General features: G+C 50.7%; 1 protein-coding gene across 3 annotated transcripts in view; it reads left to right on the forward strand.

The window, feature by feature from the left end:
- TBC1D5 (TBC1 domain family member 5) overlaps window positions 1–25,957 on the forward strand; it is a 1,888,005-nt gene that overhangs the window by 1,098,109 nt on the left and 763,939 nt on the right. For all 3 annotated transcript variants that reach the window (XM_086942181.1, XM_086942182.1, XM_086942183.1), the window contains one exon: window positions 3,155–3,222. In XM_086942181.1, the coding sequence (XP_086798307.1) occupies window positions 3,155–3,222 (68 nt within the window). The remainder of the gene's footprint in view (window positions 1–3,154; window positions 3,223–25,957) is intronic.

The following is a 25,957-nucleotide window of genomic DNA, read 5'->3' on the forward strand; positions in this document are numbered from 1 at the left end:
ACAATATTACCGTCAACAACCACGAGTTACACGTACACTGTTAATTTTAGCGCCATGATATCCTTTTAGGATGAATGTTAGCGCTTTATAAATACTTTTACCATTACCATTTTACCATTGTTGCTAGAATGGATAATGATCCGTAAAAGTTGGGGCCACAGTAACAGTGACTGGGGGCCAGAGCCCCACCCGTGGACCTTGGTCTACACAGCGGCATATGATGAAGGCTGTAAGGAAATTAAAGTGATTACATGGAGGTTGGAGGGCCTCTCTGTCAGGGTTCAGGACTCAAGCGGGCGGCAAGGCTTACCTTTCTCCGTTTGTTAATAGGTTGGAGCGGTAATTTTCGAAGCAGTGTTTAATTGTTTCGAGCTCACAATGGAGCACGGATAGGGGAAACCCGTTGGAAGACAGATGGCCAGTAAACTATTGTAGTCGCAGTCTATCCATGCCGTGAGTGATACGAATACCTCTGCGTTGTCGCTTAGCTGTAGCGATGGGGTTGATCGAGTCGCGCATGAATGCACAACCTAAGTGTGTGTTATATGAAGGAATACGGACATGAATTCTATTTTTGCGCATGTGTGCACCTGAAAAACGGCTGGCGCGACACGCATATTGCGTGCCAGTAGTTTTTGGGAGCCATGCTAGGACTGAATTTCGACCCGTATACATTAAGGGAATGTAGTGAGTGCGCATAACGAGGTTCACAGGAGAGTAGATAGAGAGAACAAGTGGGCAGCCTAAAGATCTAGACACGCGTGCTTTCGTCAGCGACTTCGGTCTTGTAGCACGTTCTCCTTTACTCCCCTGCTCCACAGCCCATTAAAAAAAAGGCACACGCTTGGGAGGTGCTGCTCACCTTGAATCAAGTGCAGCACAAGTGCTCGCCACAACGTACACTTTTCTCTTTTGGAGGCGTCCCACTTGGACGGCTTTGCCTGACTTCCTATTGGCGTCAAAGGTTTATTATCTTTATGGGGCCAACATGGCCCCATAAAGATAAGAAACCTTTTACGCCAAAAGAAAGTCAGACGAGCCTGTCCAAGTGGGACGGCTCCAAAAGAGAAAAGTGTACGTCACAGAAAGCTCTTTTCCAATGGCTGCCACCGTTTAGCATAAACGGTGACGCCAGCCAATGGGAAAGAGGGACGTGGCTTAAAGCCCTCTAGTGAAAGCTACCTCAAAACATAAAATCTCACCAGCGAGACTGCGCATGCGCGCACCCTATGCTAACCGAGACCTAACAAAAACTTCTGGTGGGCACGATAGCCTTGTATAGATCCAAATGCATCTCCGCTTCTTTATATGGGGTGGGGGTATGGGGATAACACAAAGTAGACACTCTCCATCCAATACATGGAAAATGGATTCACATGTAGGACGCGTGCAGTCCCCAAAAAGTTCGCAAATTGCATATGCCAGGAGGAGTTTGCTTTACCTTCTATAGGGGACCAGATACAAATTGGACCACTACTTTTATGGATTAGGCGTTGACAAAACCCAGAGACAAGTGTGGTGAGAAAATGCAAATCAGATTGTTTATCCTTAGGTAATGTGAACAAGATACCCTACTTGGTGTATATAAAATGTGTTTTCTTTACATTGGGCCTAAAAGAAATGTCCCCTTATAACGTTCCACATAATGCTAAAACAAGAGTTAAATCTCTGCATACAGATTATTGTTTAGAGGAGAGTTTAGGGGGCATCTTGAATATGAAAACAGTCGAGCATTATTTGCAAATTTCAACTGTTAAATCCATTGAACCGGATTTGGGCTGGATTGAAAATGTCAAATATCACATTCTCAACACATTTTAGATTACATTTAATCCATTTTAAAGTGGGTTTTCCTACAGAGTCCGTTTGGCAGCAGGAATTCCCACCATGTCAATGTGATAACAATACAGAACCTAGCACATGCCACTTTATTCGATTGTATTCACTGTATTCAGGGTAGAGGAGTATGTTTTAGTTCATTTGCTGCACAAGGCCAATATTATTGATAACCAGGTAGCAATGGAGTTTTTACAAAAATTAAGCACGACAGACACATGTTTGCAGTCTTACATTTTATTAGAAAAGCGACCCGACCAGATATCGTTATGAGTATGTACCCTTTTAACAAATGTCTCGTCGTCTTGATGATTTTGCTCTTTAATATCATTTTTAAATGTAAAGACTTTTCAATGTTGTAATGTCCACACATGTCTTGTATGCCTAAATTTATCTATCTTGTATGTTCATATATGAGATTACCTACATGTTTTTTATGGCAAATTAGCCGAAATAAAGATGTTTGACTAATATCCGTCCCTCTGCCTATCACCGGCTCCTTGTCCTAAAATGCCTGGTTCTCTGTTCCAGTGCCCATGTCTTCCTGTTCAACTGCCCATGTCTCTCTCTGCCTCCCAGCCCTAATGTCTGTCTTTGTCCCAGTGCCCATATCTCTGTGCCTCTCAGCCCTAGTGTCTGTCTCTCTGTCCCAGGGTCTGTCTCTCTGTCCCAGTGTCTGTCTCTCTGTCCCAGTGTCTGTCTCTATGAGCCTATCAGCCCTAATGCCTGTCTCTCTGTCCCAGTGTCTGTCTCTCTCTGTCCCAGTGTCTGTCTCTCTGTGCCTCCCAGTCCTAATGTCTGTCTCTCTCCCCCAGTGTCTGTCTCTCTGTGCCTCCCAGTCCTAATGTCTGTCTCTCTGTCCCAGTGTCTGTCTCTATGAGACTCTCAGCCCTAATGCCTGTCTCTCTGTCCCAGTGTCTGTCTCTCTCTGTGCCTCCCAGTCCTAATGTATGTCTCTCTCCCCCAGTGTCTGTCTCTCTGTGCCTCCCAGTCCTAATGTCTGTCTCTCTGTCCCAGTGTCTGTCTCTCTCCCCCAGTGTCTTTCTCTCTGTGCCTCCCAGTCCTAATGTCTGTCTCTCTGTCCCAGTGTCTGTCTCTCTGTGCCTCCCAGTCCTAATGTCTGTCTCTCTGTCCCAGTGTCCATTACTCTCTGTGCCTCTCGGTCCTAATATCTGTCTCTGTGTCCATGCCTCCCTGTGTGCCTCCCAACGTACGTGTTGTTAATAAAACAGTATATTTGAGTTAACAAGTCTATCTGAGCGGTATTTCCTGGTTCCAGGTGGGCCGGTACATATGAATTTTCTTCTTTTCATTTTAGAGTTTATGGAACAGATTCTTCCAGGACAAAGAGCTTCGAGCAATGATCGAGCAAGATGTAACAAGAACGTACGTAGGACCCTGAGGCTGAAAGGGACCCGAGGGGAGGGGAGGGGGGATGGTGGGAGGGAAGGGAATGGGGGGCGGGGGGGGGATGAACTGTTCAAGCAGAATCTCGAACGTCTAAAACAGCAGTGGACTGCAGGGGGGATTGGGAGGTGGACTGTTTCCACGAGGAACAGGGTCAGTGCTGATCTGCATTAGCTGGGCCTCTGTCTGGATTGGCACACCGGTTGAAAAACGATGGATTGGAATGCTACCTGAAGGATTGACCCTGGTTTTACTATTGCAAGCATTCTTCCATCACCATTTGGGTGCGTGATGCCTGGAAACTAGAAAGTGGCGCAGCTTTCCATGCTCCATGCTGCTAACGTTTGGGAACTCCAAACAGTAGCAACTTTGTACCCATTCAAAGAGTACCTCTACGGGAGCAGATTTAGGACTTTTTGGCAAACGGTTCGATATATATATATATATATATATATATATATAATATTTTTTTTTTTGAGATCCTGATCCATAAAATGAAAAAGTTAAAACTTATTTGTGAAATCAAAACAAGAAAAACCGATGCAGACATAGCAGAGCCGACCCAGGGCCCCAGACCCAAAATCCAAGCCAAGAATGCATTTTAGTGGTGTCACCCCAAGGACCCCTGCTGAAGCTACACCCCTGCCCATCCCATCCCGCCTGGGACAGCGAAGAGTTGTCAAAATGGTGCATCTCAGCAGGGCTCCATGTTTCTAGTCCTCTACTTATATCAAGTGACTGACGGCCCATGTACTCAGCCTGAGTCACAACTGTGGGAGGTCGCCTAGGCAAATTAATAGGGCGAGCTGCACCAGAGCTGGGCTATGGGTCAGGCTTGACTCTTAATACCACTCAACTTATAACAACAAGAGAGTAAGGGAAGCGAGGAGCGCTCCTATCCCCCTTGGGCGGTAAACCAGAAAATCAACAAAGGAGCGCCACTACAATGTAAAAGAGCAAGATAGGCAAGTAGTCTAGCACATAGTCTAAGTTGCTTGCAAAGGACAACCTTTATAGGTTAAAAAAGGTTGTCCTTTGCAAGCAACTTAGACTATGTGCTAGACTACTTGCCTATCTTGCTCTTTTACATTGTAGTGACGCTCCTGTGTAGATTTTCTGGATGACTCTTAATACTCCATACACAAAATGAGAAAGATGTGCAGGTATATCATGCAACAAACATAACGCAAAAATGGCACATCGGATTATATCACTGTATAGACAGACATTTATTAAAACTGAATTTACAGAAGCATCCATGGCTTGCCCCCAACGACAATGCCATTACTGAACTAAGAGGCAAATCAATAGTATATAAACCAGGCCTCGTTTCTTGTTATAGATGAAGCAACGTTATAGTCTGTTAAATCAACCGTCAGAGGTGCTTGTACAGCGCACGCCCTGAACTCACGTTTGACAAAATGTGCTCATATGTGATGATAAAGACAAAGGTGGCAATCTCAAATATATCATTTATTTGGACAAGCAGGTATTGATTCCGAGCTATCTGCTTTCACATTTTTAAATTCAGCCCCCAGATGAGTAGATGTCTGCCTGCCCGTCTCTCTCTCACATTCACATCAAAGGTCATGTTTTGTTTTTCATTTTTAGTTCACAGTAAGAAAAACCCATAAAGATGTAGCCGACTACTATGCCAAGAATGCATGTACAGGTGGTGGAGGGGTGGAGTGCTGCCACTATGCACCCCCTACGCCCCTGTGTTCAAGCACTAACATCTCTTTCTGGCCCTCTTTCTGGGCTCCTCGTGGAGCTTCATTCTGCACCTCTGTCAGGCCTGCCCATCTACTGTGCCAGTTTCCAACAGGTCGTCGTCCCAAACTTTCTACAGGTGAAGCTTTCCTGGTGCAGCCTACATGCTCCCTTCCTATCCAGCCTTCCCTCTTCCTACAGGTAAAGCCTTCCGTCCCATTCAGTGGGCCTTTTGGCCCACAGGAAAAGCCTTCCTGGCCCTGTCGATGTGCTCACTTCCACAGGGGAAGTCTTCCCAGCCCATCTAGTCTGCCCATTTCGTAGGATTTTCTTCTTTGCCCAGGGTTCCCACTTTCTACAGATTAAGCGACCTATGCAGTCTGTCCGTTACCCTGGCTTGCCTATCAAGTCTGCCATCTACGGCCTAGCGGAGCCAGGGGTTTGTCCTTCCGTCCTGTTCCTTGCCTGCTTAGACCCTACATCTTTACTCTCTCAGTGCTGTTCTATTGCTGTTCTGGTTCTCTGCTGTTCCTCATTCACTGGTGTCTACACCACCTCTTCAGATGTATCAAAGGTTTTACCCATTCTGTGTCTATGGGAAAGTGCGTCTGTCCATATGGCCCTAGGTCTCTCGGAAGCTGTTGGGTTTAGTCTTTGAAAGCGGTGGCTCTGCTCTTTGCCTCCCTGGCACCTGTACCTGTACAGGAAGAATAACAGGCACCGCTAGAGGGAGTACCTACTACTTTGTAGACCCGGATGGTTATTGCCCTGAGAATGCACAGCGCGGCCCGACACGTTGTGCGTATATTCGTGATCTGCTTTGCGACGCCCCCTTAACTGTTCCGACGCCGGGATTGGGCTCTTCCCAGGGCATCGGTTAAAGCCTGACTGGCGTTTGAAACGGTCAATCTGTCCTTCATCGCTGGCGTCCGATCTGACCTCGATTTCACGCAGGGCACGCGTTGCACCCCCGGCTGGCATGAGGTGCGCCCCCTCCACATTGTCAGTGCACCTCCCAACAGCTGCGTTGCACCTGCAGCTACTTTTTAAATTGGAGTGAATGCGGGGACTCCCTCATTTGCAAAGGGACACGCCCACTTCGTTTGCACCCTCACAAACTGTACCCTGGCATGATCCATATTACACATCAGCTCATGCAAGTGCCTGCAGCCCATTCTGAAATATATAAGCGCCCAAAACACCTGCCCTCCTGGGACACCTCGTGTGACACAGGCCCTGGTGTTCAGGCACATTAAACATGTCCACACATACGTGTGGTGTGTACGTCATGTCATCCCTGTGTGTCCCCTTTACTCACGAGCTAAGAGCAGAGATTACAGCACAGCTTGTAACAGCATACACCCGATCTGTCCTAGCGCCTAGACACCCCAGGGTATTAAAGCTCTCTATAGATCTCACTTTGATTCCATGATACAAGGGCCTGGTTCGAGCCCTGTCTGTAGGAAGACAAACCGGCTAAAAGCAGAGATTACAACAACCCAGTTGAACGCAGCACACACAGACCAGCACTCAGCAGAGTGTCGAGGACGGCTCAAGGGTTACAGCACAGCTCACAGCAGCCCGGTAAGTACTGGAGGTTACAGGACAGCTCACAGCAGCCCGGTAAGTACTGGAGGTTACAGGACAGCTCACAGCAGCCCGGCAAGGAACTGGAGGTTACTCTGCAGCTCACAGCAGCCCGGCAAGGAACTGGAGGTTACTCTGCAGCTCACAGCAGCCCGGCAAGGAACTGGAGGTTACAGGACAGCTCACAGCAGCCCGGTAAGGAACTGGAGGTTACTCTGCAGCTCACAGCAGCCCGGTAAGGAACTGGAGGCTACTGTGCAGCTCACAGCAGCCCGGTAAGGAACTGGAGGTTACTCTGCAGCTCACAGCAGCCCGGTAAGGAACTGGAGGTTACTCTGCAGCTCACAGCAGCCCGGTAAGGAACTGGAGGTTACTCTGCAGCTCACAGCAGCCCGGTAAGGAACTGGAGGCTACTGTGCAGCTTACAGCAGCCCGGCAAGGAACTGGAGGTTACTCTGCAGCTCACAGCAGCCCGGTAAGGAACTGGAGGTTACTCTGCAGCTCACAGCAGCCCGGCAAGGAACTGGAGGTTACTATGCAGCTCACAGCAGCCCGGTAAGGAACTGGAGGTTACTCTGCAGCTCACAGCAGCCCGGTAAGGAACTGGAGGTTACTCTGCAGCTCACAGCAGCCCGGTAAGGAACTGGAGGTTACAGGACAGCTCACAGCAGCCCGGTAAGGAACTGGAGGTTACTCTGCATCTCACAGCAGCCCGGTAAGGAACTGGAGGCTACTGTGCAGCTCACAGCAGCCCGGTAAGGAACTGGAGGTTACAGGACAGCTCACAGCAGCCCGGTAAGGAACTGGAGGTTACTCTGCAGCTCACAGCAGCCCGGTAAGGAACTGGAGGCTACTGTGCAGCTCACAGCAGCCCGGTAAGGAACTGGAGGTTACTCTGCAGCTCACAGCAGCCCGGCAAGGAACTGGAGGTTACTCTGCAGCTCACAGCAGCCCGGCAAGGAACTGGAGGTTACTCTGCAGCTCACAGCAGCCCGGTAAGGAACTGGAGGTTACTCTGCAGCTCACAGCAGCCCGGCAAGGAACTGGAGGTTACTCTGCAGCTCACAGCAGCCCGGCAAGGAACTGGAGGTTACTCTGCAGCTCACAGCAGCCCGGTAAGGAACTGGAGGTTACTCTGCAGCTCACAGCAGCCCGGTAAGGAACTGGAGGTTACTCTGCAGCTCACAGCAGCCCGGTAAGGAACTGGAGGCTACTGTGCAGCTCACAGCAGCCCGGTAAGGAACTGGAGGTTACTCTGCAGCTCACAGCAGCCCGGTAAGGAACTGGAGGTTACTCTGCAGCTCACAGCAGCCCGGTAAGGAACTGGAGGCTACTGTGCAGCTCACAGCAGCCCGGTAAGGAACTGGAGGTTACAGGACAGCTCACAGCAGCCCGGTAAGGAACTGGAGGTTACTCTGCAGCTCACAGCAGCCCGGTAAGGAACTGGAGGCTACTATGCAGCTCACAGCAGCCCGGTAAGGAACTGGAGGTTACTCTGCAGCTCACAGCAGCCCGGCAAGGAACTGGAGGTTACTCTGCAGCTCACAGCAGCCCGGCAAGGAACTGGAGGTTACTCTGCAGCTCACAGCAGCCCGGTAAGGAACTGGAGGTTACTGTGCAGCTCACAGCAGCCCGGTAAGGAACTGGAGGTTACTGTGCAGCTCACAGCAGCCCGGTAAGGAACTGGAGGTTACTGTGCAGCTCACAGCAGCCCGGCAAGGAACTGGAGGTTACTCTGCAGCTCACAGCAGCCCGGTAAGGAACTGGAGGTTACTCTGCAGCTCACAGCAGCCCGGTAAGGAACTGGAGGTTACTCTGCAGCTCACAGCAGCCCGGTAAGGAACTGGAGGTTACTCTGCAGCTCACAGCAGCCCGGTAAGGAACTGGAGGTTACTCTGCAGCTCACAGCAGCCCGGTAAGGAACTGGAGGTTACTCTGCAGCTCACAGCAGCCCGGTAAGGAACTGGAGGCTACTGTGCAGCTCACAGCAGCCCGGTAAGGAACTGGAGGTTACTCTGCAGCTCACAGCAGCCCGGTAAGGAACTGGAGGTTACTCTGCAGCTCACAGCAGCCCGGTAAGGAACTGGAGGTTACTCTGCAGCTCACAGCAGCCCGGTAAGGAACTGGAGGTTACTCTGCAGCTTACAGCAGCCCGGTAAGGAACTGGAGGTTACTGTGCAGCTCACAGCAGCCCGGTAAGTAACTGGAGGCTACTGTGCAGCTCACAGCAGCCCGGTAAGGAACTGGAGGTTACTGTGCAGCTCACAGCAGCCCGGTAAGGAACTGGAGGTTACTCTGCAGCTTACAGTAGCCCGGTAAGGAACTGGAGGTTACTGTGCAGCTCCCAGCAGCCCGGTAAGGAACTGGAGGTTACTGTGCAGCTCACAGCAGCCCGGTAAGTAACTGGAGGCTACTGTGCAGCTCACAGCAGCCCGGTAAGGAACTGGAGGCTACTGTGCAGCTCACAGCAGCCCGGTAAGGAACTGGAGGTTACAGGACAGCTCACAGCAGCCCGGTAAGGAACTGGAGGTTACTCTGCAGCTCACAGCAGCCCGGTAAGGAACTGGAGGTTACTCTGCAGCTCACAGCAGCCCGGTAAGGAACTGGAGGTTACTCTGCAGCTCACAGCAGCCCGGCAAGGAACTGGAGGTTACTCTGCAGCTCACAGCAGCCCGGCAAGGAACTGGAGGTTACTCTGCAGCTCACAGCAGCCCGGCAAGGAACTGGAGGTTACAGGACAGCTCACAGCAGCCCGGTAAGGAACTGGAGGTTACTCTGCAGCTCACAGCAGCCCGGTAAGGAACTGGAGGTTACTCTGCAGCTCACAGCAGTCCGGTAAGGAACTGGAGGTTATGCTCACAGCAGCCCGGTAAGGAACTGGAGGTTACTCTGCAGCTCACAGCAGCCCGGTAAGAAACTGGAGGTTACTGTGCAGCTCACAGCAGCCCGGTAAGGAACTGGAGGTTACTCTGCAGCTCACAGCAGCCCGGTAAGGAACTGGAGGTTACTCTGCAGCTCACAGCAGCCCGGTAAGGAACTGGAGGTTACTGTGCAGCTCACAGCAGCCCGGTAAGGAACTGGAGGTTACTCTGCAGCTTACAGCAGCCCGGTAAGGAACTGGAGGTTACTGTGCAGCTCACAGCAGCCCGGTAAGGAACTGGAGGTTACTGTGCAGCTCACAGCAGCCCGGTAAGGAACTGGAGGCTACTGTGCAGCTCACAGCAGCCCGGTAAGGAACTGGAGGCTACTGTGCAGCTTACAGCAGCAGCTGATTTTACAGCACAGCTCAAAGTTACACGTAGGATAACTAGAGATTACAGTTCACGTCAACACCCAGTGAAACACACACATGAGCCTCCGTAGTGTACACATAGGGAGTAGTGACAACTACAATTATGCACAGGTAGCAGGGCTAAATAAAACAAAACACCACATAGGCTGGCAGCAGAGGGCAACCGTTTAATGAAACACTGGCTAGCAGCACAGAATAAAGCACAACTCACAGCAGCAAACAGGCGGGCAGTAGAGAACAGCACAGCTCACTGTAACACTGGATAGCAGCACAGACTAAAGCACAACTCACAGCAGCACGCAGACTGGTATGAGAGAACGACTCAGCTCAATGCAACACTGGCTAGCAGCACAGAATAAAACACAACTTGCAACAGCACCCTGGCTAGCAGGAGAGAACAACACAGCTCAATGCAACACTGGCTAGCAGCACATAATAAAGCACAACTCCTAGCAGCACACTGGATGGCTGTAGAAAACAACACAGCTCCATGTAACACTGGCTAGCAGCACAGAGTAAAGCACAACTAACTGCAGCACTGAGGCTGGCGTCGGAGAACAACACAGCTCAATGCAATCCTGGCTAGCAGCACCAAATAAAGCACAACTGACAGCAGCACTTACACCGGCTGCAGAAAACAACACAGCTCGATTTAACACTGGCTAGCAGCACAGAATAAAGCACAATTCACAGCAGCACACAGACAAGCAGCAGAGACCAACACGGCCCACTGCAACACTGGCTAGCAGCACAGAATAAAACATAACTTACAGCAGCACACAGGCTGGCATGAGAGAACAACTCGGCTCAATGACACACTGGGTAGCAACACAGAATAAAGCACAACTCACAGCAGCACACAGACTGGAAGCAGAGACCAACAAGGCCCACTGCAACACTGGCTAGCAGCACAGAATAAAACACAATTTACAGCAGCACACAGGCTGGCAGCAGACAACAACACTGCTTAATGCAACACTGGCTAGCAGCACAGAATAAAGCACTACTCACAGCAGCAAACAGATTGGCAGCAGAGATTGCAGTTCGAGTTGACAAAATGGAGGGCAACACAAAATGACTTCTGTGCGCAAACCCACACAGGCTGAACCTACAGATTGCGATACACCTGCAAATGCAGGGTAGCAGCGCAGATTACAGTACACAGCCTACACAGACTTGGAGTACAGATTACAGTATAAAACCGACCATAGGCTAGGCATACAGGTTACAGTACAGCTGCAAACACAGTCCTGGAGTAGAGATTACAGGACACATAGAGTACAGATTACAGTACACCAGCACACACAGACTTGGAGTACAGATTACAGGACACATAGTCTGAGTACAGATTACAGTACACCAGCACACACAGACTTGGAGTACAGATTACAGGACACATAGTCTGAGTACAGATTACAGTACACCAGCACACACAGACTTGGAGTACAGATTACAGTACAACGTACAGTTGGAAGTGGTACTTTCTATTTGGCTGAGGCAATCCCCCAGCCAGGCAGACCCTAGCACTCCTGTCGGGGCGGGTGATTACACACACTGTATAACTGGTGCTCACTCTTGGGTAGCTTGACACTGAGCAGTCAGGCTTACCACAGAGGCAGTATGTAAAGCATTAGCACAGCACTCATGATAAATAACTGGAACGTCACAAAAGAGGTTTCACACCCGAGAGCAGAGGACGGCCCGGGACCAGGGTTCGATTCCCGGCGCGGCAGGTTTCTGGACCAGGGTCAGCGGACTCGATAATTCTCTCGCCTCGGTGCCCACTCTGATCAGCGATCACACTCGGCAACTCTGGGCATTAGCTTGCCTCATCTTCACTAACGGCCCCACCAGACCGCCGGGGATGCCTGGTCTCACCCTGGAGATACCCATTAAGGGACCATCTCTCAGGGAAGCCAGGAAGGGTTTTGCAGCGGTCGAAGCGCCTTGGGACCCTACGGGTAAGTAGTGCGCTATATAAATGCCAATACATTTACATTTACATTTACATTTAATAGCATTTATATTCAACACCCAAGTAATACTCAACATTACATGAGCATTGTGTGCTTCTGGGCATACATCACATTGGGTTTTATTTCTAGCAGTACTAGGCCCAGCCGTGTGCTAATGATATCAGCAATATGCCCACTTGGGAAAGATGCGATCCAACCAACCCCCTACACCACAGCACCCTGATGTGGTGCTATATGTTGTCCACCCCAACAATTATTATAAGTCAACACCCCACAATGAGAAGGTGTTCCCGGGTCGAATTAAACCACTTTTTAGCAGCACGGGTAAAACCAATGTCAAAGGTAATGGTTTTCAAGCATGAAATCATGCATACGGCAAACCGCCAGCCAGTGTCATGAATTACAGGTGATTCACCTGCTGTCACTTCCACACACACTCCGCAACGCTTCGCGGTGCAATGGCTATCACGCAGGTCCATACAGCACACGCTCACACACATCTGCACCCAGCATCCTAATGTGGTGCTACTGATACCAAGTAGGTCAATTGGTGACATACTGCAAACCCCATGGCCCAAAGCCTTCCTCCACCCTCCAACTCACCCAATTATTCTACACCCTGATTCCCCCCCTCTTCCCCCCACATCCCCCCAGGCACTCACTGTTAGGGTCCCAGGGAAGCAGGTTTTGGGGTGGTAGGGAGTAAGGTCAATTAAGAGTCTTTCAGCAAGAGAGGGTTGGCAGCCACTCGAAGTTCACCCACAGGATGCGTAGCAGGAACATACTGAGGGCAATAGTCCGTCACACCAAAGGGGTCCACAAGGGTATTCTGGCACCATCCCAGTTCTCCAAATCCCAGGGGGGTCGCACAGTCTCTTGACCTGCTTCCAGTCATTCTCTGAAGCTTTCCTCCAGCCCAGCCAAAACACTCTCACCACCCAAGCCCTAGCCAGGCAATAGCATGGTGTGGTTGGGGAAGGCTGGGTGAGGAGAGGGCAGTTGGTCCGCCGCGCTGAGGGCCAGAAAAGTATAAATAAATCAAGTAATCAATCAGACGAGGGGGGGCCTCTCGGAAGGAAGAGTCAGGTTCACTTCGATCAGAGTCGCAGCCAGGCAGTCCAGGCACAAGGACTGGTGCACGAAGATATAGTTTGTGCCAGATCGATCCAGTCGCGCATACGGAGAGTTGCAAAATCAGTGCTTCTCTGGAATTGAGACACAACGTCCGTAGCACGGTGATCTTGGTCACACTAGACAATCCTGGCACACTGTCTGATGCGCAATGATACGAGTTGCACCAGGCCGTTTCGGTCGCACACACACTCACACAGATTTAATTCTGGCGTAAGTTCAGCAATACCTCATGAGGTAAAATGGCACTACTACAGTTACGCCACCACCTCCGAGGGTCACAATCTGTGAATTGGACACCGCATGCAATGAGCAAGCAGTTGACATGTCACACAAGAGAAATGTGGCACGAGCGACAAAGTTGGTCACATTGGATCCCGCAACCGGTGAATCCACTCACCACCAACAAGACACTTTTGCGGTCCAAGGTCCCCACTGTGGAGCTACACGCCTTCAATGCAGGCAAGATTCCGAGGTTCAGCACCAGGCAATCCGGTCTCCAGGCACTGTTCTTGGTCAACTCCCACGCCGTGCTACCAGTTGCATTCCAGATGGTGATGTGGGCACTTGAGGACACCGCTCTCCAGATGTCAAAGGTGTATGGTGTGGGTCCCTCGCCGGAGATCTTTGATGTCCCTAAGACCTCTGAAGATCAGTGGGCAAGCTTGAAGCCCTTGGAAAGCACACTTCAGGGCGCCACACAGCAGCAGGTAGTTGGCCCAGGCCAGCCACTATTCAGGAAGTAATCCTCCTTGTGCACAACAGATGCCTCTGGCAGTGTGCACCACATAGTTCCAGCTTCTCTCGTCCCACGCCCCCACAAACGTATCTCGCCCTTTGCTGAGGTGTGGCACCGGTAGTTATACTACAGCTTGTCTTTGCAGTTGGAGCTGGTTCCTCGTGTTCACCTTTGAACCACAGGTGTCTCCCTTAAATTTCAGTCCTCTCTACCATGAGACCATGGAACGCAGATACTAATTTCTAGTGGGGCCATGATCTGGCTCCAGCCGCCTAGTGTCAAAACCTCTCCCTCCAATCTCTCCAGCTAGGCCCGCGAATGGCAGAGGCCTATCGTTCCCATTGCATGCCCAGTGTGTTCCAGCTGTGGCTGGGGAATGCCCAGATGTTCTCCCCAACCTCCAGTGTGGACTTGAGCCAAGCACAAAGGCACACAAGCGTTTTAGAGAAAAGAAATGCCCACGTTATAGTAGTGCCATTTCCACGTCAATATGGACCGAGTCACCTTTACCATTGGAAAGAGGTGGTCACTCTGAATCCAATGATCAGAAAGATGCCGAGGCTGCGTCACTGCGATCCATGGTTGCAGCCACAGTACCAGTCTGCCATGGCAGGCTGGACACGTATGCCAAAAAACCACCGGTGCCGGTGTCCCCACCAGCCCGCAATGGCGAGCTGGACACGGGTTTAGGCACACCATCGGGGCGACCCACACCCCAATCTACAATGGTAAAATGGGCAGGTGTTTGGGAATACCAGTGGTGCTCACCAGCTTGCACTGGCAAGCTATACACCTATTTGGGAATACCAGTGGTGCACACACACACCAGTTTGCAATGACAGGCTGGCTGCGAATTTGGAATTACTAGTGGTGCACACAACACCGGTCTACAAATGGCAGGCTGGTCGCGTATTTGGAAATACCAACGGTGCAAGCTCACACTAGTCTGCAGTGGCAGACTGGTCAGGTATTGCTAAATATCAACTGTGCAAACGCACACCAGATAATCACCACTTCCTAACGGGATTAGGGAGGGTGCACACGCACTCTACCGCTGCACCTACGGTGGACAAGTGCCCTAATCCGTACGGCCACCTCAAGAGGATCAGAAAAACCCGGGAGGAGAAAGCAAAAAGTCTGGGGAAAGACTACCTGAAGGGTTCAGGTATAAAGGGTACACGCAGACTAGGAGTACAGATTACAGTACACCAGGACACACAGGTGAGGGGCACAGATTACAGTTTACCTGTACACACATGCTTGGAGTACAGATTACAGTAGTACAGAGCGTGCAAAATCTATAAGTACAGATTACAGTACACCAGGACACAGAGGCTAGGAGTGCAGATTACAGTACACCAGGTCACAGAGGCTAGGAGTACAGATTACAGTACACCAGGTCACAGAGGCTAGGAGTACAGATTACAGTACACCAGGTCACAGAGGCTAGGAGCACAGATTACAGTACACCAGGTCACAGAGGCTAGGAGCACAGATTACAGTACACCAGGTCACAGAGGCTAGGAGCACAGATTGCAGTACACCAGGACACCCAGGATAGGAGTATAGATTACAGTACACATTTAGATATCGGGTTGGAGCGCAGATTACAGTACAGAGCATGCAAAATCTTGAAGTACAGATTACAGTACACCAGGACACAGAGGCTAGGAGTACAGATTACAGTACACCAGGACACACAGGCTAGGAGTACAGATTACAGTACACCAGGACACCCAGGCTACATTTAGACACCGTCTTGGAGCGCAGATTACAATACACACCGGTTTGATGCACAGATTACAATACACTGGTACAGTGAGGCTTAGAGTACAGATAACAGTACACTAGAACACAAAGGCTTGGTCCACTGATTACAGTACACACAACTTGATGCACAGATTACGGTACACCAATACACCCAGGCTAGGTATACAGATTACAGTACACCAGGACACACAGGCTTGGTGTGCAGATTACAGTACACACGGGCTTGGTGCACAGATTACAGTACACCGATACACCCAGGCTAGGAGTACAGATTACAGTACACCAGGGCACACAGGCTTGGTGCGCAGATTACAGTACACACAGGCTTGGTGCACATATTACAGTACGCCAATACACCCAGGCTAGGAGTACAGATTACAGCACACCAGGACACACAGGCTTGGATTACAGGACACACAGTCTTGGAGTACAGATTACAGGACACACAGTCTTGGAGTACAGATTACAGGACACACAGTCTTGGAGTACAGATTACAGAACACACAGTCTTGGAGTACAGATTACATAACACACAGTCTTAGAGTACAGATTACAGGACACACAGTCTTGGAGTACAGATTACAGGACACCCAGGCTAGGAGTACAGATTACAGGCTAGGAATACAGAATACAGTACACCAGGACACACAGGTTTGGTGCGCAGATTACAGTACACACAGGCTTGGTGCGAGATTACAGTACACAGGGCCTTGGAGTACAGATTACAGTATACACAGGCTTGGTGCGCAGATTACAGGACACACAGTCTTGTAGTACAGATTACAGGACACCCAGGATAGGAGTACAGATTACAGGCTAGGAGTACAGAATACAGTACACCAGGACACACAGGTTTGGTGCGCAGATTCAATCAATCAATCAAGCATTTGTATAGCGCACTACTCACCCGGAGGGTCTCAAGGCGCTTGGGGGGGGGGGGGGGGTCCGCTACTGCTCGAACAGCCAGGTCTTGAGCTGCTTCCTGAAGGCGAGGTGGTCTTGGGTCAGGTGGAGGTGGGTCGGGAGGAAGTTCCTGGTCTTGGCGGCCAGGTAAGAGAAGGACCTTCCTCCTGTGGTGGCTCTTCGGATGCGGGGGACGGCGGCGAGGGCGTGGTTGGTCGATCGAAGCTGGCGTGTGGGAGTGTAGAAGTTGAGGCAGCTGTTGAGGTATCTTGGGCCTTGGTTGTGTAGGGCTTTGTGTGCGTGGGTGAGGAGACGGAAGGTGATTCTTTTGTTGACCGGGAGCCAGTGCAGGTCTCTCAGGTGTCCGGAGATGTGGCTGTGTCGGGGGATGTCGAGGATGAGTCTTGCTTAGGCGTTCTGGATCCGCTGGAGTCTCCTTTGGAGTTTGGCGGTGGTTCCGGCGTAGAGGGAGTTGCCGTAGTCCAGTCGGCTGGTGACGAGGGCCTGGGTGACAGTCTTCCTGGTCTCGGTAGGGATCCACCGGAAGATCTTACGTAGCATGCACAGGATGTTGAAGCACGAAGAGGAGACGGCGTTGACTTGTCTGGTCATGGAGAGGGAGGAGTCCAGGATGAAGCCCAGATTGCGTGCGTGGTCTGTGGGTTTGGGTGCGCTGCCGAGGGCGGTGGGCCACCAGGAGTCGTCCCAGGCGGAGGGTGAAGAGCCCAGGATGAGGACTTCCGTCTTGTCTGAGTTCAGTTTCAGGCGGCTGTTCATCATCCACTCGGCTATGCCTGTCATCCCTTCGTGTAGGTTGGCTCTGGCGGTGGCGGGTTCGTTGGTGAGGGAGAGGATCAGCTGGGTGTCGTCGGCGTAAGAGATGATGTTGAGGTTGTGTTGGCGTGCGATAGCCGCGAGGGGGCTCATGTAGACGTTGAAGAGGGTGGGGCTGAGCGAGGAGCCCTGAGGAACGCAGCAGATGACTTTGGTGGCTTCTGATCTGAACGGGGGGAGGCGGACTCTCTGTGTCCTTCCGGCGAGGAAGGAGGTGATCCATTCTAGTGCCTTCTCTTGGATTCCGACGTTGCTGAGGCGCTGCACTAGGGTGCGGTGGCAGACAGTGTCGAAAGCCACGGAGAGGTCCAGGAGGATGAGGGCTGCAGTTTCCCCGTTGTCGAGCAGGGCTCGGATGTCATCGGTGGCTGCGATAAGGGTGGTCTCGGTGCTGTGGTTGGCCCGGAAGCTGGACTGCGAGAGGTCGAGGGATCCGTTCGTCTCAAGGAAGGCGGCAAGCTGCTTGTTGACGGTCTTCTCGATGACTTTGGCCGGAAACGGGAGGAGCGAGATGGGGCGGTAGTTTTTGAGTTCGGTGGGGTCCGCTGATGGTTTCTTCAGTAGAGCGCTGAGTTTGGCGTGCTGCCAGCTCTCTGGGAAGGTAGCGGTGTCGAAGGAGGTGTTGATGATGTCCCGCAGGTGGGGTGCGATGACGGCGTCGGCCTTGTTAAAGACGTGGTGAGGGCAGGGGTCGGTTGGGCATCCGGAGTGGATGGAGTTCATCGTGCGGATGGTGTCTTTGGTGGTGGTTGGGGTCCAGGCGCGGAGGGTGGTGGTGGGGGTCGTTGGTGCGGTCATAGGGTGTGTCGGTTGTGTGCTGAAGCTGTCTGCGATCTTGTTGTGGAAGTAGGAGGCGAGGGAGTTGCAGAGGTCTTGTGATGGGGTGATGTTGTTTCCGGCGTTGGGACTGGAGAGCTCTTTGACGATGTTGAAGAGTTCCTTGCTGTTCTGTGCGTTGTTGTCCAGCCGTTCCTTGAATGCGGTTTTCTTGGTGTTATGGATCAGTTAGTGGTGTTTTCGGGTTGCGAGCTTGAGGGTGGTCATGTTGTCTGGAGTAGGGTCTCTGCGCCAGGCTCGCTCGAGTACAGTACACACAGGCTTGGTGCGTAGATTACAGTACACAGGGGCTTGGAGTACAGATTACAGTACACACAGGCTTAGTGAGCAGATTACAGTACACAGGGGCTTGGAGTACAGATTACAGGACACACAGTCTTGGAGTACAGATTACAGGACACACAGTCTTGGAGTACAGATTACAGGGCACAGTCTTGGAGTACAGACTACAGGACACCCAGGCTAAGAGTACAGATTACAGGCTAGGAATACAGATTACAGTACCCCAGTACACCTGGGCTAGGAGTACAGATGACAGTACACAGCCTTGGGGCACAGAGCACAGTGCACGGCTCACAGAGGGTTGCAGCACAATGGGGGCTGTAGCCCCCTCCCATAGTCCTCTGCAGATGTGGCACGCAGGCCCAATCCCAGAGTCCCTATTTTTAGGCTGTAATATATCGCACGTCCATCCCAGCTTTGTCCCCAAGCGCGCCGCTGCCTTTAGAGGTATAATTAAAATCTGATTAAGCTTTCATACGTACCACGCCACACAGATGGTATTTTGTATTTTTTAAATATGAAAATAGTCCAGGGCGTTCTATATTAAAACGCGCGCTTTAATGGGTGACGGTGAATGCAGGGTCGCCATGCACTGGGAGTGTCATCAGTCTGTTCTCCTCCTTTCCATTGACATCTTTAAAGCTCCTTGAAGTGTAGTCATGGCACTACGAGTAATGCTATAATGGTACTTTAATATTGGCTAACAATACCTGCTATCAGGGCTTGAAGTGGGATGAAAAAACTGTGGGGGTCTCTCAGGGGGGCGTGGCCAATGTAATTAAGGGCGGGGTTTACAAACACGTATACTAAAAATCTGTGGTTAGCATAGTGTGCCGCCTGACTGGTATTTTGCTGTTTCTGTCCTTGCATCCAATTATATGATACAACAAGTAACATCATACCTACAAGTCAGGACCATTGGCTTTGTCAATGGTTGTTAGTTGCATAAGATAAATAAGCAGTAACTATGGCTTGTATATAATATTGAAAAAGCTTCCACTTAAAGCCCAGGTGACACCAAGACAATGTTGCTGCACCTGAGTTTCAAAAAGAGCTGTGGCAATTTGCAGTGTGCGCTATTCAATAGGGCAACAGCGCTCGGAGTCTTGTGTTGTAAAAATTAGAGGCATGAGAGATGTAAGAAGCAACGATTTCCCTTCCCCTGCAACGCTCACCTGGCATGACGTCATGCTGTAACCTCTCCACTCGTAAGAAGTGAGCAGTGTGAGCAGCGCACATCGACGTGCCGCTGTCCCTGCAGTCCGCCTGTGCCAGAGCACAAAACAGAGCCCGATAGAGACCCGTATCGAGGCCCCTTTAAAAAACTGCTGGTGCTCAGACCCGGCCCACTTAAAGCCCTACCTGCTCTAGTTACTTTACTCACTTGTGTTTATGCGGAGTCGGTGTTTGCACACAGGTCTCTGTTAGAGGCACATTAACCCGCTCCAACGGCGCCCATTGTTCAGTGCCCATTCAAGCGCCTTCATCTAGCCATTAAAAAGCTCACTTCTAATAGCCGCATTGAAGCTGTGTTCTTTTCATACGTTGGTCCGTCCCAAGACCCCAAGACAGTTAACCACTTGCAAATTTTCAGGAACTCTCAGGGATCACACCTGGTAAATTGGGGAGCTTCACTGTGTGACCTCAGCAAGCTTGCAGTCCGCCCAAGGTGAATCAAGGCGGCAGCACCATGTATTGGCGCCTCAGCACCTTTCTAAGACACTTTTTGCCACACATGCCATGTTGCCTAAATTAGCTAATACCAAAGGTTCTCGTGGGGCCTTGCCTTGGTGATACGCTCTATTGCTTTCATGCTGTGCCCAGCAAGACTCACCCTCCCTAGGGATGTCTGTCCACCCCACCGCTAGTGGTGCCCTCACTGGCAGAAACCTTACACTGATGGAGAGATGGACTTGGATCCGCCTGTGTAAGCACATCAGACCGTCTGACGGTCTGATGTACTTTTAAGGTCTCGTGTAGGCAGCACATACGCAGTCTCCGAGACATTTTGTTTACTCTTAGTGGGCTTGGATCCTCCTGTGTAAGCACATCAGACCGTCTGACGGTCTGATGTACTTTTTAAGGTTCAAGTTCAAGTTCAGGAATTTATATAGCACACTACTCACCCGGAGGGTCTCAAGGCGCTTGGGGAGGGGGTTCATCATTTATCGAATAGCCAGGTTTTAAGTTATTTTCTGAAGGAGAGGTGGTTCTGTGTAAGGCGGAGGTGAGTGGGGAGTGAGTTCCAGGTCTTAGCCGACAGGTAGAAGAAGGATCTGCCTCCCATGGTGGATCTTTGGATACGCGGAACTGCGGCGAGGGCTTGATTGGCGGATCTGAGTTGGCGGGAGGGAGTGTAGAAGGACAGCCGGGTGTTGAGGCATTCGGGTCCTAGTTTGTAGAGGGCCTTGTGTGCGTGGGTGAGGAGACGGAACGTTATTCTTTTGTTGACGGGGAGCCAGTGAAGGTCTTTCAGGTGGCCGGTGATGTGATCTTGGCAAGGGATGTCTAAAATGAGTCTCGCTGATGCGTTTTGGATGCGTTGGAGTTTTTTCTGTAGTTTGGTTGTGATTCCGGCGTAGAGGGTGTTTCCGTAGTCCAGACGACTCGTGACCGGTGCGTGGGTGACAGTTTTTCTTGTCTCGGGGGGGATCCACCGGAAGATTTTTTTGAGCATACGAAGTACGTTGAAGCAGGAGGATAAGACAGCGTTGACTTGTCTGGTCATCGAGAGTGAGGAGTCTAGGATGAAGCCAAGGTTGCGTGCGTGGTCTGTGGGTATGGGTGCTGTGCCTAGAGCCGAAGGCCACCATGAGTCGTCCCAAGCAGAGGGGGATGATCCTAGGATGAGCACCTCCGTTTTGTCTGAGTTAAGTTTTAGTCGGCTGTTTTTCATCCATTCGGCTACTTCTTTCATGCCTTCGTGAAGATTGGTTTTGGCGGTGATAGGGTCTTTGGTGAGGGAAAGGATCAGCTGGGTGTCGTCAGCGTAGGAGATGATGTTAAGGTTGTGTTGGCGCGCGATGGATGCGAGTGGACTCATGTAAACATTGAAGAGGGTGGGACTGAGTGATGATCCTTGTGGTACACCGCAGATGACTTCGGTGGCCTCTGATTTGAATGGGGGAAGTCGGACTCTCTGAGTTCTCCCAGATAGGAACGAGGTGATCCATTCCAAGGCTTTTCCCTGTATGCCGATGTTGCTGAGGCGTTGAATGAGGGTGCTGTGACAGACTGTGTCGAAGGCGGCGGAGAGGTCGAATAGAATGAGGGCCACTGTTTCTCCATTGTCCAGTAGTTTTCGGATGTCGTCTGTGCCTGCGATGAGGGCGGTCTCGGTGCTGTGTTTTGCTCGAAAGCCGGACTGTGAGGGATCGAGGGAGTTGTTGGATTCAAGGAAGGCGGCGAGTTGGCTATTGACGGCTTTCTCAATGACTTTGGCAGGGAATGGGAGGAGGGAGATGGGGCTGTATTTTTTAAGTTCAGAGGGGTCTGCTGTGGGTTTCTTCTGGAGGGCGCTGACTTCATTGTGTTCCCAGCTTTCTGGGAAGGTAGCAGAGTTGAAGGAGCAGTTGACGATCTCACGGAGATGGGGTGCGATGATGGAGTCTGCTTTGTTGAAGATATGGTGGGGACAGGGGTCGGTTGGCGAGCCAGAGTGGATGGAGTTCATAAGGCGGATGGTGTCTTCAGTGGTGATTGGGTTCCAGGCGCTGAGGTAGTTAGAGGGTGGTTTAGGTTCGGATGGGGGTGGAGAGGATTGTTCGTTGGAGATGTTCTCGAAGCTGTTATGTATGTCGGTAATTTTGTTGTAGAAGAAGGAGGATAACGAATCACAAAGGTCTTGGGTGGGAGTGATGTCGTTTGAGGCTGCGGTGGGGTTGGTGAATTCTTTGACTATGTTGAATAGTTCCTTGCTGTTATGGGCGTTGTTGTCGAGTCGATTTTTGAATGCTGATTTCTTGGTGGATCGAATCAGTTGGTGGTGTTTGCGGTGGCTGCCTTGAAGTTGGTCATGTTGTCGGTGGTTGGGTTCTTTCTCCATGTTTTCTCGAGGGTGCGGCATAATTTCTTGTATTTCTTTAGGTCATCGTTGAACCAGGGGGCCTTTTTGCTGTCCTGTTTGGTGTGATGGTTTTTCAAGGGTGCTAATTCATCAGCGCTGTGAGTGATCCATTGTTTGAGTTTGGTGGCGGCTTGGTTTGGGTCTGATGAGAGGGCGGGTGGGTTTTGGTTGAGCGATGAGAGGAGTTGGTCAGTGGTGACTTTGTTCCAGTTTCTTCGAGCAATAGGTTGTGGGGGGTTGTGGGTCGAGGTGGTTTTGTAACTGAAGTGAACGCAACTGTGGTCCGTCCAATGGAGACGTGTAGGCAGCACATACGCCGTCTCCGAGACATTTTGTTTACTCTTAGTGGGCTTGGATCCGCCTGTGTAAGCACATCAGACCGTCTGACGGTCTGATGTACTTTTTAAGGTCTCGGGTAGACAGCACATACGCCGTCTCCGAGACCTTTTGTTTACTCTTAGTGGGCTTGGATCCCTCCCATTGGTGGGCTTCAAAGCCATTCTCAATTGTTCTTCCGTCGGCACTTCCCTCTTCTTGCATGCGGCCCTCCCCTAGAGCATGGACCAAGTTCTTGTGTCCTTACACTGCTCGCACTTTTGGGACCTCTTTTTTTCTTTTTGTTGTGCCACTCTATGTTGTGCATCTTTCCTCGCTGGCTCTGTCTGCTCCATCCTGTTTCCTGTCTGTTTGCTTGTTCTCCCTCCCTCTCATTGCCGTGCCCCGCCCTTGTTTATTTAGCTTTCACCACTGTTTACAAGGGCATCTCAGCCACATCCATACTGTGCTTTTTTTAAGCAGTTTTCATTTACCTGCGTTGGTGTTTAAGGCATGAGTGTGAGGGGACGTTGCACGTGAGTGTTTGTTTATTCTCAGCTCAAGCTCACGTTATCACATTAAGGGGAACTGCTTGCCTGTTATACACACACTGTCACATTCCATTTCCTTTGAGGTAAGAAAATGTGCTTCTGACACTGTCTTCACTTGTGGTATTACAGAGAAATTTCTCATTCATATTTTTTCCGAACTTTTCCGGGTTCCCCGGCGTCAATTGCCGCTGACCCGCAGATAGAGACCCCGCATTGGGTGTCTTTTGTTATGTGCAGAGCTGCGGAACCCCATTCGAGTCCCAGCAGCGTCACAACTTCTTGTGACTGTGGTGCAAATTAGCTGATGTGGACATGTACAACGCAGAATAATCCAGGCAAGCAACATCAGTATGAGAAGCACTTTGTGTCATCTCAAACGAAAGGGACCTTGCATTTGAGGGCTCTTCGGATAATGCAGCCTTCCGTTTGTAAAGTTAGACAGCTTCAAATATTAGTTTCTGCATCTCGACCACAACCCGAGTTTTATTCCCCTCGAACAATGTTGTAACTGCAAAAACACATGATGTGTGCAAGGTACACAGGAAAACTTTAATTCCACCTCAGACTATGCTGCCTTTCATTTGTTATGTTAGGCTGCTTTAAACAATATTTGTAACTGCACCTCACCCACAACCGAAGTTTTATTATAAACTTTATTGTGCCAAAAAAGAAGCTTAAATGGCTCATTTTGCAGTGTTTTTAAAAACAAACATCATTCATCATTAGCTCAAGCACACATTATCACATTTGGGGAACTGCTTGCCTGTTACACACACACTATCACATTCCGTTTACTTTGAGATAAGAAACTGTGCTTCCCACCTCTCTTCGGTTGCAATGTTACGGTGGAAATTTCATTAATCTTTTCTACATGTGTATGTTAAATAATTTGCAACATTTCCATCAATTTAAATTAAATTGTTTCATAAATTAAAATTAAACTGTCCTACCCACAAAACACGATGCATATTTACTATCACACTACCCATTATCCACTTTACTTATTACCTACCTCTCCTCATCCCATTCTCTATATTAAGCACAGCCAACCACCCATGAAAAGTGCAGTGTTCACTATTTCATAATACTTTTTAGGACACCCATTGTTCCTGTTCCTGCTTCACTTTCACATTTTAATTCAGAGCTCCTACTTTCCCTCATGCATTAATAGATAACAAAAGAATGTCTGTTCCATAGCTGTTTAGAATAAAACTTTAAACATACTGTGCAACCACAGTGCTCAACAAAACAGCTAAAGTAAACTAAACCAATAGCTCTCACAGCGGCAACTCCTTGCCAGTTCTTGTTTTTTTTCCTTTTCAGCACCGCCATGGAAAGCCTTGCTTCATGAATACGGAAAAGAAAAATGACCCTACACCCTGGGAGTATACACACAGTGTGTCAGCATCGTAAGACAATTTTTACAGGAACTGCCTCCAGGTTTTGAGTTGTTTTTTGGAAAACAAAAAAGGTTGCTGAGCAGTCACATGAAGCAATGAGGTTCACTCAGCAAACAGGTTAGAGGTCCTACAGGTTCAAATGGCAATCTAAACTGAGGGCTATTTGCAGCAAGGAACTCTTCAACATCGTTAAAGAGCTCTCCAACCCCAACGCCGGATTCAACGACATCACCCCTTCGCAAGACCTTTGCAACTCCCTCGCCTCCTACTTCCACAACAAGATCGCGGACATACAAAACAGCTTCAGCTCCCAACCGACGCACGCCACGACTGAACCACCGCCCCCCACCACCACCCTCCGCGCCTGGACCCCGATCAGCACCGAAGACACCATCCGCACGATGAGCTCCATCCACTCCGGATCTCCGACCGACCCCTGCCCTCACCACATCTTCAACAAGGCCGACGCTGTCATCGCACCCCACCTGCGGGACATCATCAACACCTCCTTCGACACCGCTACCTTCCCAGAGAGCTGGAAGCACGCCAAACTCAGCGCTCTACTAAAGAAGCCATCAGCCAACCCCACCGACCTCAAGAACTACCGCCCCATTTCGCTGCTCCCGTTTCCTGCAAAAGTCATCGAGAAGACCGTCAACAAGCAGCTGGCCGCCTTCCTCGAGACGAACGGATCCCTCGACCTCTCGCAGTCTGGCTTCCGGGCCAACCACAGCACCGAGACCGCCCTGATCGCAGCTACCGATGACATCCAAGCCCTACTAGACAACGGATAAACAGCGGCCCTCATCCTCCTAGACCTCTCCGCGGCCTTCGACACTGTCTGCCACCGTACCCTAGTGCAGCGCCTCAGCAACGTCGGAATCCAGGAGAAGGTACTGGAATGGATCACCTCGTTCCTCGCCGGAAGGACACAGAGAGTCCACCTCCCCCAGTTCAGATCAGAAGCCACCGAAGTCATCTGCGGCGTTCCTCAAGGCTCCTCGCTCAGCCCAACCCTCTTCAACGTCTACATGAGCCCCCTCACAGCCATCGCACGCCAACACAACCTCAACATCATCTCCTACGCCGACGACACCTAGCTGATCCTCTCCCTCACCAACGACCCCGCCACCGCCAGAGCCAACCTACACGAAGGGATGACAGACGTAGCCAAGTGGATGATGAGCAGCCGCCTGAAACTGAACTCGGACAAGACGGAAGTCCTCATCCTGGGATCTTCACCCTCCGCCTGGGATGACTCGTGGTGGCCCCCCCGCCCTGGGCAGCGCACCCAAACCAACAGACCACGCACGCAACCTGG

This window comes from Lissotriton vulgaris, chromosome 10 (genome assembly GCF_964263255.1).
Source record: "Lissotriton vulgaris chromosome 10, aLisVul1.2, whole genome shotgun sequence".
NCBI classification, from domain to species: Eukaryota; Metazoa; Chordata; class Amphibia; order Caudata; family Salamandridae; genus Lissotriton; species Lissotriton vulgaris.